Below are 14,008 nucleotides of genomic sequence, written 5' to 3'. Positions count from 1 at the left end.
ATATATATATATATATATATATATATATATATATATGTTTAAAATCATTATGGTGCACAAAAGGTCACTAGAAATTATTTTTTTGCTAGGAACTGAAAGAATTAGAAAATGGTATGGTTATGTGTAATCCCAGGTGATGACTTCCACATCATTAAACATCACAAATACTTAACCCAACCATGTTGCCTCCCTTCTCTCCTCCCAAATGAATTGTCAGGAAAAGCATCCCCTTAACCAGTACTGAGTGCCTAAGTATTTATAAATAACCTTACTGTAAAACAATAAATGTGTCAATACAAGTAATGTTAGCAGAAAATGAAAAGGTAAAGAGGCCTTTATTATACTATGAAAATGAACTTACCTGTACATAAAATCCTTATTTTATATTATAACTTCTATAATTGAATTATCTACAGAAAGGACAAAGATAGCAGAATGACTCTAAGATTATTTGCTTAAATTATTGTTTAATCTTTTAATAAACTAATGTTATAACTATACTTGGCACAGAGATTTAGGGTATTAAACCATGCTGACAAAAATTGCTGCCCCTCTTTTTTTTTTAAGAAAACTCAATCTTTGGCTAAGTGGAGATGAGACATTATGCTGACTGTGTTATATTATGAATGCACTAAAATAAACAGACAGATGAAGCAGTATGCTATTTCCAAAAGCAGTGCAAGTGGAGTGAAAGCATTTCCATACGAACCTGGCTTTAAAAACTGGGCTGTCAAAAGAACAGTTAAATGTAACACAAAGTAAGAAACTGTCCATTCACTAATGGTCGTTTTTTTTTTTGTCTTGTTTTCAATTCACTGCTTGCAATTAATGTATTTATTAAAGAGTGAAAGCATAAGTAAATTCACGAGTCAAGACCAGCTGAGAGGTTCAAGAGCAGCGTGTTGTGGCTGACAACAGTGAAAGGAAAAGCAAATGTTAAAGGGAAAGGAAGAAAAAAGAAAAATTTAGGGTTATACACATTAGCACCACTTTTACAAAACCACTCAAGATGGCTGTCACCTTCTCAAAAAAGTTACTGATACGAAATGGCAGTGGCACTTCTCTTCTAAAACTTGAGATGAAAACTGTTCTTTAATTAAATCTACATTCCCAAGTATGAACAGGGAATGAAATGTCAGGAACTACGTTAAAATTATTAACATACCACTCTATGTCCTTGTGATTATAACAAAGGCAACAGAAATAAGAGACATATATCCCAGAACCTCTTTCCCTCACCAATCTCCTAGATTAAGCGAATGACTAATACAGAAAATCTGGACCTTTCCTATCATTCCAGACTACCTGCTTTTGGAGGAAAAAAGGCAGCTGTGTGACTCTGCAGAAAGGGCTAGCATTCAGTATGGTCCCTTTTCCTACCAAAAAAAGAAAAAAAAGTTTTATAAACACTCATCAAAAATCTAGTAGGTTTAAGGATGATGGGTAACACAAGAAAGGCACACCAAACTACCTTATAATAAAGTAAAATAAAGCAGACTTGTCTACCTCGGAAATGACCAAAATGTTCACTGAACTTTCACTGTGAAAGCACAAGGGACTCAATGGCCAGTTTGTGAAAGTAATTAATCTACTCTCTCTGTTTAGAGTTGTGATTTTGCCAATTATTCCCATGGATGTTATTTATAACAGTAAAAAGAAAGCAGTTTATTGCCCAAACAGGCAATCTAGATATAACAAGGGCAATGAGAACTAACTTTACTTCTAACAATTTACTATTTCAGTCACTAGAATAGTGACTAAAATCTTTTAGTTTTTTATTTTTAAATGTAATATATAATTTGGGGTTTAATTATAATCTTATAGAACCAAAAATAAATAGAACATTTTTTCTTTTTTTAACAGCCTGGTTTATGACTAACAAAGGGGCATGACAGCCTAACAGCCTATTTATAATTTAAATGCACAATGAAGAACTGCAGGAAAATACTAATTTTAAAATAATCAATAAAGCAATTGAACTTTGCTCATGGGAAGTAGGCAAAAAGCTGGTTTTCCATGATTCATAAAGAGTTCCCACAACCTAGGTGTTATTCTGTGATAAGACTCCAAAATGGTGGCAGCATGGCATTTTCTTTGGTCAGGTGTAACGTTCTTAATTCTGGTTAAACCACAAAGCTGAGTTGAACCCAAACTTTTTTAACCTAGATTACCTCAGCTGGCTTTTACTCCCCTCACCCCACTTCTAAATTTAAATGTATCATTAAAATGCTACATTTTTATCTTTTGTTCCCCTCTATTATATGTGAGAATATCATTTTAAAATAAGATCTTTCTTTGAAAGCAAGAAAAGTATATTATAAACTATCAATATGCTGAAAACACAATACTAGAAAAAAAAGAAACCACCAAAACATTATTGTTTCGGTCATTCCTCAAACATTTCTATTTATTAAATATGAAATAGAAAACTTTCCCTGGAACTTTTCTCTGCTCCATTAAGCTGCGTGTATCATTCACAGTAACAGATCATTTTGACAATAGTACCACCAATCTGTATAATGGGAGTCTGCCAAAACACAGACAAAAACTTTATTATATGAGGCTCATTTGAAGTTTTTATAGCAGGAAATAGAATATCAATCATGCCTCAAGAGAAAACTATACTACAACTATGTCAAGCACTGGATGAATATTCATTTCACATTGAATATTTTTGTAGTTGACAGCCACATTCAATTTATACTGTTTAGCCCATAGACAACAGTGACAAAAATGGTTAAGTCTCTTGAGTGGATTGTAAGCTTTGCTGATTGTGTATTATAGACTCTATAAGCAAAACCGAATGCTACTAAGGTGAACCCATGCAAACAAGTTGTAAAAATTCCCCAAACGAAAAATCTATAGCTTACTACAGATGACACAATGAAGGCTAGAGAGAAAAGCCATATAGTAATGCTACACCATTCAGCTCCAAGAAGCACATTATTTATAGTGCAGTCCACATATGGTCACTGCTAAATGTCAAATCAGCAGTCTTACAGAGTTACAGTTTGGAACTAGTGGAGTCCACAGATCTAAACAGATATGTAACAGGACAAAACCCAATTACACATATACTTCTAAATCTCTAAATGAGCAAAGTAAACATCAGCCACTGGAGTTTGAAAACGTACATTAATTTTTAAAACCTGCTCAGTCAACCTGACAGCTATAAAGATTGGATTTTAATCAGTCAGGTAGAACAAAGACCAACTAATGATTGATGGGTAGTTTTACTTCCAACTGCAACAATGACAACATATTTTAAGTTTATGATGCAGGCATTTTGTCTTACGTATAGCTTATAAGCACTCCCACCTGATTTCTTATCTTCTTTCTATGGTAAAGGTCATAAAGACCATATATCCTAAATCACACCAACCACTTCTTGCAACTATGGTGAAATCCTTGACTGAGCTATCTATGGCTTTAGATTAAGTTTTTTGTTTTTTAAACATTTTATCTTTAAGTATGTGGAGGTCATAATTATTATAGCTGGGATCTAAAAATCTCATAAAGCAATAACTTAAAATTCAAGTTCTAAAAAGATTATTTGTAATAAGGGTAAAATGTTAAAACTTCCCACTTTCTCTTTAATTCATATAATCAAGTTGTGTAGTGATTCTTTCATAATTTCCTTAGAATGGTGTTTTATTCTTAACCAGCAATGTTATTGAAAGGTATCTGGTTGGTTGAAATAAAGTGGGGGAAACTAAACTTTAAAATAAAGATTATGAAATACTTTACAAATGCTAGATTTTGATGTGTTTTCAGCATTTCCTGATTGAAATTGAAATACCTGTGTCATCTCACTAACAAATCTAAGTATCGGAAGTTTACTAAAAGCATAATGCATTATTGCATCTTTGTATCTCATTTCCTATCTTTCTGGTTTGCAACAAATTTACCCTATTACAAAACAAAAAGACCTTAATCCTATACTCACAATAACCCTTCACACAGGCATATTCTTGGCACAAACCTGTGCAGAGACTTCCACGGTTACCAGCTGCTGCAGATTACCTTTGTTAAAAAAAAATGACTAGACCTTTAGCTCCTGCAATGATCTGTAGACTCCCAAAGCTGCATATTTCCAGCCACTTTTGAGTTGCATGCTGTAGCAAAACAGTCAGCACCTCTCAATAGATATTGCTGCAGAGAAAGATTTTAATTCAGCAGACTCCTTCTTTGTGTTAGAATCAACCATTTTCCCCTAAGACAAAGACAGCTCAATATAGCCAGCCAGTCATATAACTAATATATACTTATTTGGTGGGCATTCCTTAGGTTATAAAGCACTTCTTTTTTGGTGGGCAGGGGGGCACCACACTACCTACTTTAATGCCAATCATTTTAGGAGTTTCTTTAAAAACTTCAAATTTATCTCCAAATGATTTGGTAACAGAAATAAAATCCCTCCTATATTATGTGTCCCACATATAACACAATATAGGCTATGAAGCTCCTCCTCATACCTAAACTACCACAGCACAAATAATGCATATATTTATGTATTTCGGGAGTGAATTTATATCAGAAGTATAATTTATTAATATATATCTCTGAATATATACTTATTTATTAAAAATTAAATATCCAGTCTGAGTGCTATATCGTTTGCTATTTTTAAGTGGAGAAGACAATACTATTTGATAAATAAGGCATATATCAATTCCAGCCTACTCACTGACATTATTCAACAATGGTTATTCAGTCAGACTGTCTTCTGATAGTGTTCTCCCTTGTGATATGTGCTGAAGAAATCCTGGACAGTGTGAGAGGAAAAAGCACTAATCTCACATGCCAAAGGAATAATGTTCCAAAAACCTTAAAATGCAGCCACAAAAAAAACTTTAAAAATGTTAAGTATCATTTAATTTAGTGCTTTTTAAAACTTTCTTGAGTATAGTGATAATGAATACTAGGCTGCAAATTTAATCTAATTAAATTTCCTGCAACTGTTGAGTCAGAGTACCCACAAATTTATAGCTTATATAAGAATATTAACCAACAATGTACCCTGTAGAATATGGTACTTGGGTCTTGCTTCTGACACCTATCTGTTTTCTTAAACTCTGACCCAAAGAAACACTTAAATTAAAATAGAAAAATGAAATTATTTTTCAAGTACAAAATACTAATCTAGCTAGCCCACAGATTTCATTATAAAATTCTGCGTTGTTACAGTTTCTAAGATGATACAGAACAAGGCAAAAACTTTAGTCATTTTTAACTGAGCAAAGTGGGCTTGGCATTTTATCCTTAAGTCAAAACACAAGACTGGGCTTTCAGTACAACATCAGATGTGAATTCTCCCTCTGCAGCATTATCACATGCGTCATCAATTACTGCCATGCCTAAGTCTAGCATCATGCCAGCACATTAAGACAGAAGGTACTATATGCAGTGTTCACTGGACCAGAAGAACAGAAATAAGAAGGGGAGGTGGGGGAGAAAGAAACCCTAGAGAAGAAATTAAAAAAAGGCAGACCGTGCAATACAAACCAGATCATGGCTGCTTAGCTAATATGGGCCAACTGCTGTGGAAGAAAAATGTCGAACACCCCAAGTTGTGTAAATTTCTGTAAACATCTAAACACACACACAAACACACAACACCAACCTAATTAGGAACATAAATATATGTTGATCCTTTACTATGTTACAGTTTTGAAAATAAAAGTTAAAATATCTGTGCTCTCTAAATTGTCTTATTTTCCTGAAGGAGGAGAAGCAGCTAGTGTTTCTTAAAGAGGAAGGGGGGACGTCTTGACTGTTATAAAGATTAAGATTCTCTCTTTGATCATTTTTCACTCGTGGAAATAATTCACTGAAACCCTTATTAAATATGTACACTTACGCACAAATATTAAATACTGACGATACTGACAAGTTTAGACATTTTAACAATGGACTGTGCAACTTGAAAATAAAGGGCTTCTCAAAATGAAAACAATGTTCAAAAATTAAGATTAAAAAAAAATTAAGAGTCAGGAAAATAAATCTCCTTGTTCTACTGCTTTGTATCAATATCCAAAACTAAGCTATGTAAAGAAATAGAATCAACTTTTGACAAAACCCAGACATCTCTTAAGTTACAGAAACCAAATTTACCATGTTTCACAAGAGTCTGGTAAATGAAGTGTCTTAGTCCTTAACTATTCCTAATGGAACATTACATGATTGTCTTGTCCAGGAAAGGTGAAGCTTTTAAAGGATCAAAATACATTTTACTCCTTTGTTCAATTTACAAAAACACTAAACTTTTAACTTGCTATCTTTAATAGAATACCAGTATGGGCCAAAATGGTATTTTTCCATGAAAATTCTAAATTGTTCCTAGATTTTTCAGACTGATATCCCAACATATTAAATATTAGATTACATCCCCAACTCTATTTGATTACTCTCAGGCATGCAAGAAAACAGCTCTAAACTATACTATAAGTTATTAATAAGTTTAACTTCATTCACATCAAGTGTCACACGAACGCTACCTAACTAACTAGCTCTGACCCAAAATTAAGCACGGATCTTCTTACCGATTCAATAGGCTTGTCAAGTGATGCTTGTTCGATTTCCAAATGTCCCTCTTCATACTGATCAAAGTGATTACCCTGAAAAAATAAAAGACTAGTTATTTTTTCAAAAGAAATGCCAAAATTACTAATAAGCTAACTAAACTAGGGGTTATTTTTTAACTTTTCATTCTTTTATAGTAAGTAGACAATCAAACTGTGCCACAAATTCAGACTTTTTAAAAATCTAAAACAATTAGGAGTCTAGGCCTAGTAATATGAACTCTTCTCCTATGACTAGCATTGAAATTGCTAACTAAAACATTACCTACCATTTGGGTTTTCAACTTTCTTAGACTGACTATATTAGGAAGACTACTGAATCTTAAAAACAAAGGGCTGTATTGTTTTACTTTTCATAAACAATCTTGTACTAAAGAAAATAAGTTTTAGTAATAGGGGAATGCAAAGAAAATCTATATAATAATACTGTTCAATGTTGATAACATTGCTTTTAACTAAAACTGCTAAAACATTCAACTTTAAATTATCAAGAGCTAATTCCTAAGTTTCAAGGAATTAAAAAACAATTTCTTGACTCAGTATCCCAAGTGCAGTTATTCCTCAAATGATCTGCTAAGAAAGATAAACATGCCTGTATAATGCCATATTTGACCATAATCCAGCAAGCTGTCACTGCAACTAGAATGTTCTCTCTCATCATGGTTTTTCTCTGATCCTTCTCAGCTCCATTAGAAAGAAGAGCTAGTAATTTGGTTTTAAATCAGAGTATCAATTCTTCTGGTTACCTTCTTGTTACAAAGTAGAAGGCATGAGGATTTTTGAGTCCTAATTTGATTTAAGTCAAGAGACTAAAGACTTCAGTCTAGCAACTAATTCAGAGTGTGGAATGCTAGACAACTTTAATGTTAATCTAACAAAAAGCTACTTTGTTTTTTCAAGGTAAACTTTTAGTTGAATAAAACTTAGCAATAGAGAGCTCTAACATATAATTTGCTACACTGTATCATAAATGTTCACTGTTTCTCGATCAGACTGCAAAGTCATCAAGAACAAGAACTGAGTCTTGTTTACCTCTTACAATCCTAAAAATTTAATATGGTGGCTGAATAATTAGGGGCTAAAATTGTGTGGTGGTGATGAAAAAGTCCTAGAACTAGATAGTAAAGGTGATAAAGGTCATGAAACATTATCAAAATACTTAACATCACTGAACTGTACACTTTAAAATAGTTAAAATGGTAAATTTCATGTTATGAGTATTTTACCACTATAAAAATAATAAAAATAAAACTGTGTGGTAGTCTTTCCAAAAGATGAAAGGAATAACAGGAATGGGTTTTTCAAAGACAAAAAAGCAAATCTTAAAAATGGAACTGGATTGAAGAGCAGGTATTCCAAGACTGAGGAACAGTAAGCATCAACAAATATTAAAAAAATGAAAAAACTGCTATCAATCCTGAAAGTCTGTCTTAAATCAACCTCCAATATTTTGTTAAGTAATCTCTTTAAAATAACACCTGCCTGGCATTTTAATTTCTACTGCAACATTTAAAAGATTAACACTTAAAAGATGCTAATTGTAAGTACTACTTCTAAATTCCTAAATAATAAACATTCAAATACTTAGATTAACTTAAACTTCACAATAATATATAACACCAATGCCAGCCAAATCTCATAATTCTCTTTCACTCTACAGTTCTTTATGATTTAATAAAAAAAATCCCATCCTACCTCCAATTGGGTACAACTTTGAAAGTAATTAAGCCTTTATAAAGTATTTAATTTAGGACAACCATGTTTTAAATCAAAAAGAGAATTGTCCCAAAGTTTATCAATATCAAAGATGATATAATAAAAGCATGAGCACTTACTTGTCTCTTAGGCACTCAGTTCTCTCAGAGTTAACTTCTAGTACCAGCTTATGTATTCTAGTGGTCTATGCATGCTTTTTATTTTTTTTAAAAATCTATCACATAGTAATATTGACTTTTATTTTGATGGGCAGGTCTATGAATTTTAACACATAGAGATTCCTGTAACCACCACCACAATGTGCTTACAGAAAAAATTTAATTTTTAATGCTCAAAAAATATTTTTTGGGCGGAGATATAGAAATGCTGACTTTTTCCTCCCCTTTTCATTAAAAATAAAGTATAATTAAAATACAGTGAATTTCACCCATTTTCATGTATAGTTCAAGTTTTAACAAAATGTGTCATAGTGTAGCCACCACAAAAAACACCTACCAACAAAAGAGCACTTTTCATATAAAAAAAATATCAATATATCTTCCATCTCAGTTCTTTAAACCAGTTATCACCAATTCTAAATACTGTTTTTAGTGCTAATTTGCTGTATGACTTCATACAAATCATATTTCTCATTCATTGTGTATTCATTTATAAAATGAAGAACTTGAACTAGGCACTCTCATGTCATTTCTTGGTCTAAAATTCCATGAATTTGCAGATTTAAACTGAATTAAATTTACCCTACAGAAAAAGGCTAATTGACTAATTTAAAATTTGTTAATATAAAAACATAAATGCCATCAATTCCCACAAAAGCAAAATGTTAACCACAATGTGCATAATCTTTGGTGGTGAAGCATAAAACATATTTCACCTACCACCAAAATAAATGTAGCCTCATCCAATGACATGAAAATCAACTAAAAGGCAAACAAAAAACTAGGTGACTTTGGGTTTGGTGATGACTTTTTAGATCAACACCAAAGGTTATGATCCATGAAAGAAATAATTGACAAACTGGACTTTATTGAAATTTAAAACTTCTGTTCCGTGAAAGACACTGTCAAGAAAATGAGAAGACAAGCAACAGACTGGGAGAAAATATTTGCAAAAGACACATTTGATAAAGGACTATTATCCAAAATATACAAAAAAAAACAACACACTTTAAAATTAAAAATTGGACAAAAGATCTGAACTGATACTTCGCCATAGAAGATATACAGATGGCAAATCAGTATGTGAAAAGGTGTTCAACATCATATATCACTAGGGAATTGCAAATTAAAACAAAATACCACTACATATTAAAATGGCTAAAATCCAAAACATTGACAACACCAAATGCTGACAAGGATGTGGGTGCAACAGGGATTCTAATTCATTGCTGGTGGGAAGGCAAAATAGTACAGCCACTTTGGAAAAACAGTTTGGGAGTTTCTTACAAAACTAAACATACTCTTACCATATGACCCAGCAACTGCATTCCTTGGTATTTACCCAAATGTGTTAAAAACTTAATGTCTACACCAAATCCTGCACACAATGTTTACAGAAGCTTTATTCATAATTGCTAAAACTTGGAAGCAACTGAGATGTCTTTCAATAGATGAATAGATTAACTGTGGTACATACATACAATGGAGTATTATTCAGCACTATAAACAAATGAGCTATCAAGCCACAAAAAGACATTGGTTCCTCCATGTGAAAGAAGCCAATACGAAAAGGTTACATACTGTACAATTCCAAATATATAATAGTCTGGAAAAGACAAAACTATGGAACTGGGGGGAAAAACCAAATCAGTGGTTGCCGGCATGGGTGGTAATGAACAGGTAGAGCACAGGAGATTTTTAGGGCAATGAAACTATTCCGTATGATACTATATTGGTGGATACATGTCATTATACTCCATTTGTCAAAACCCACAGAACTACACCAAGATAGAACCCTAATGTAAACTAGGACCTTGGTTGATAATGATATGCCAACGTTGGTTGTCTCTTGTAACAAATGTGCCACTCTGGTGAGAAATGTTGATGGTGGGGAGATTATATGTGTGTGAAGGAGAAAATGGATACATGGGAACTCTCTACTTTCAGCTTAACTTTGCTGTGAATCTAAAACTGCTCTAGAAAATAAAGTCTACATATTTTTAAAAAAGTAAACAAAAAGACAAAGTTAATAATTTGAGTAAACCCATAGTCAATATTTCTAAACCATTTATTTCATTTTAAAACTTCACCACAAAATTGTAAAATTGGTAACAATGATTGTCTCTCAAAAATGTAACAGAGAAAGTAGGGCTTTCTTTCACTTTTTACTTTGTTAACATGTAACCTTAATTTTTAACAATATCCACTTCTATATTTGTACTACTTGTTTTTAGTAATACATTTTCATAAAGAGAGGCACAATGTTCTAAGGCATTAAAATTGTTAGCACAATGTTTCCTCATGATAAAAGGCTAATGGATTAGATAAACATATCTAGGTATAAGATTAACGTTCAACCTACAAGTTCAGTCTAACAAAATGTCTAAAGAAAAGTATTGTACAAAAACACCCTTTATGGACATAATTTATGAACAGTGCAAATCACCTTAAAAAGACTGAAAAAAGTGAGGGGCGAGAGCAAGGATGCAGAAGTAGAGTCTTTACAGTGGTTAAAAAAAACAACAACAACAAAAATCAACCTATTCTGTTTTTATTTATATAAAAGGACATGTTAGTCTAAACCAACATATGATATTCACTAATTTTCTGTCATATACTAGCAACTATTCTGGCACAGGACATATAGGTGAAGAAAGAGTACCTGGACTTGAAGAAAATGCCTCAGGAGGGGACAGGTAAACAATGATTACAATATGGTAAGTGCCATGACAGAGGTGTAAATGAAAAGCTGGGGGAGCACAGACTAGAAGCGTCAAGCAAGCCTTCTAAATGGAAGTGAGCTTGATCTTAGCCAGGTGCCATGGAGGAGTGTGGGGAATCTCACACTGAGGAAGTGAAAGGATACATACAGTAAGGCTGGCTTTGTACAGAATTTGTTCTCTATGATTTACTCTATCTGCAGCTAGTAGAGTGGTATAGGATTTAACAAAGGGGGGAAATGATTGAGAAGATCAAAGACAATGGAAATTTGGAGGCAACTGCCCTAAAGATTAAATAGCTCCTTCCTCAAAGAAAGAGGAGTTAGGACTATATTTGTTGGCCATTAAGGTGGTCAAAGAAGACATAAACTCTGCCTCTTTAATTAAAATAAGCAAGCAATCCTTGGTTTTCCCTGAACCAGATCATTTAAAAGCAAATCTGTTTTTTCCTATAGGAACAATGTTAAATTTCAGATCCATGCTCCTAATGAAGGGTTTTATATTAAATAAATCATAAGTATACCTAATAATGTTACAAACACAAATGTACAAGTCAAACTGTTTGCTTTAGAAGATTACACAAATACATAATAAAATTAGACACAGGGTCCCACTGTGCTATAGAGCATATATAGGTACTTAGGGTAAATTGAATATTTATTAAATTAGACCCAAAATTAATGACAATTATAACATTAACCAAATTGTTGCACTTTAAAAGTTTTTAGAAACTGTCACAGCCAAGAAGGTCTAAAGAGACATGACAACTAAATGTAATGTAATATTCTGTATGGGTTCCTGGAACAGAAAAAGGACATTAGGGGAATATTAAGGCTATCTGAATAAAGGTATAGACTTTAGTGATTAATAATGTATCAATACTGCTTCATTAGCATGGTAACAAATGTGCCATACTAAAATGTTACTAATAGGGAAAACTGGGTACAGAGTATATGAGGTGTATGTACATGGTAACTATGTACCATCTTAGCAATGTTCCTCTAAATCTAACATTGTCCTAAAATAAAAGATTTGTTTTAAAAAAAAGTTTGGAAAGGGTCAATACCACTCCATACATGGACATATACAGCTACTTTAAGCTTTATACTACAAAATACCCTTCAGAAACCTTATCCTAACAAGCTTGTGAGATGCTCAATACAGCAGGTCCTGGAATAACATCATTCCATTCAAAGTTATTTTGTTATAACGTTGTAAGAACTTAACTTTTGTTTATATCAATTAGCCTATGGTAAAACTGGTTTCCTTATAAGTTGTCGCGCTTCAAGTCGAAAAACCTATAGATGTCATTAAGTGAGGACTTAACTGTACAGAATTCAGCAATCAATTGAATTTAGGGGATTTTTTTATCATTACTATTTTACAAATATAGAAACGAATACAGAGACTGTCACAAATTCACAAAGGCTTCTTAGTCCCATATTCCTACCACTGTTGTTACACTATACAAAACCCAAAGGTATGAAAAAAAATCACCTTGCCTCCGTAATTCTGAAACAATATTCTCTATAGAAAGCAGAGTTAGTCAAAACCTTCTAGTTACCACAAAAGACATGGACAGACTGAGGAACTGTTACAGGTGAGAGGAGACAAAGAATAATTAAATGCAATCAATGTGGAATCCTGGATGAGATCCTGGAACAGAAAAAGGACATCAGTGGAAAAAGTGGTAATATTCAAATAAGGCCTATGGTTTAGTTAATATTTTTGTACCAATCTTAACTTCCCAGTTTTGATAATTATATTATGGTTATTGTAATAAGAGAAGTTAGGTGAATAGTACACCAAAACTCTTATTTTTGCAATTGTTATAAATCTAATATTAGTTTCAAATAAAAACAAACAAAACAAACAAAAAACTTTTAGTTATGGTATAATCTCCATACCATTTTTTTAAGAGAAAAATCAAAGTGTTGAATAATGTGTTTGCATGCTACCCTTTGAAAAGGTAGAGAGAATGCTTATAAATGTATTATGTATTTCTGAAGGAACAAACACGTAATTGGAAATAGTGGTTGTCTTTTAGAAGGGTAAGTGGTGTACGTTTTACTCTGAATCCATTTGTCCTTTTGAATGTTGTCCTAGAAAGGAAAAAGAAGGGAAAAAAAAGGAAAAATGGAATATAAAATGTGATTTCAAACAAATAGTGGTGGTGGTGGTGGTAGTGGTGTGATGATAAATATTTTATTTCTTGTCTCCTCCCCTCAAATTTTTTTCAAGTCATTCTTATGAACTTAGACTTTATAAGATCATTCTTTCCCAAAATAGCCAGCACAGCATCTGATTATCTGAAGGTCCCAACAGGGATTTGAAGAGAAGTATTTTTTTCAGCTTTACCCTGCTTTCAAAACCTCATTTAGATCTGTCAACTCCCATTAGAGCTAGGAAGATCATATACATAATGTATCATACAAACCAGGGCACTTTTAGAGTAAAAGGAAGTGCTGCTAATAGTCATTATGCCAGGACAAAGGCATAAACCGGAACATATGGTCATTCTAGTGAAAATACACAGATTCTATGTTAAAGCATTCCTAAAATTTAGTTTTAATGATGACTGCTTGGAACACTTTTTTTCCATTGTCTAAATCAACTCTTCCTTTCTAAATACTATCTGCTTTCAGAATTGAAATATAGCTTTTCATTTATGCTGATCAGAAAATTAAGTTCAAAGGGATCAGGCTAGAAGCAATTTCACTTTTCTAAAAAATGTTAAAGATTTTTTTTTTTTTTTTTAGCTGAGCCATCCTGCTACCTGTTGGCAGCTCAGCGGCTGCTCAGCTCGGGCTGGACTCGAACCGCTGTTGCTCAG

The 14,008-nt window shown here is 32.8% G+C and overlaps 1 protein-coding gene across 8 annotated transcripts in view; it reads right to left on the bottom strand.

Annotated features, from left to right (window-relative positions):
* The window catches only part of GPATCH8 (G-patch domain containing 8), an 86,972-nt gene that overhangs the window by 60,319 nt on the left and 12,645 nt on the right, over nt 1-14,008 (bottom strand). For 3 of the 8 annotated variants that reach the window (XM_019665591.1, XM_019665593.1, XM_019665589.1), the window contains exons 2-4: nt 6,543-6,617; nt 5,506-5,540; nt 710-727 (exon numbers count right to left, since the gene is read on the bottom strand). Coding sequence is in view for 2 of the 8 variants with exons in the window: in XM_019665586.1 (XP_019521131.1) it covers nt 6,543-6,617 (75 nt within the window). In the remaining 6 variants the exon portion in view is untranslated. The remainder of the gene's footprint in view (nt 1-709; nt 728-5,505; nt 5,541-6,542; nt 6,618-14,008) is intronic. The other 5 variants (XM_019665590.1, XM_019665594.1, XM_019665586.1 and 2 more) reach the window with 3 other exon arrangements.

Source organism: Hipposideros armiger, unplaced genomic scaffold (genome assembly GCF_001890085.2).
Source record: "Hipposideros armiger isolate ML-2016 unplaced genomic scaffold, ASM189008v1 scaffold_447, whole genome shotgun sequence".
NCBI lineage: Eukaryota > Metazoa > Chordata > Mammalia > Chiroptera > Hipposideridae > Hipposideros > Hipposideros armiger.
This window is presented reverse-complemented; position numbering and strand designations above follow the sequence as displayed.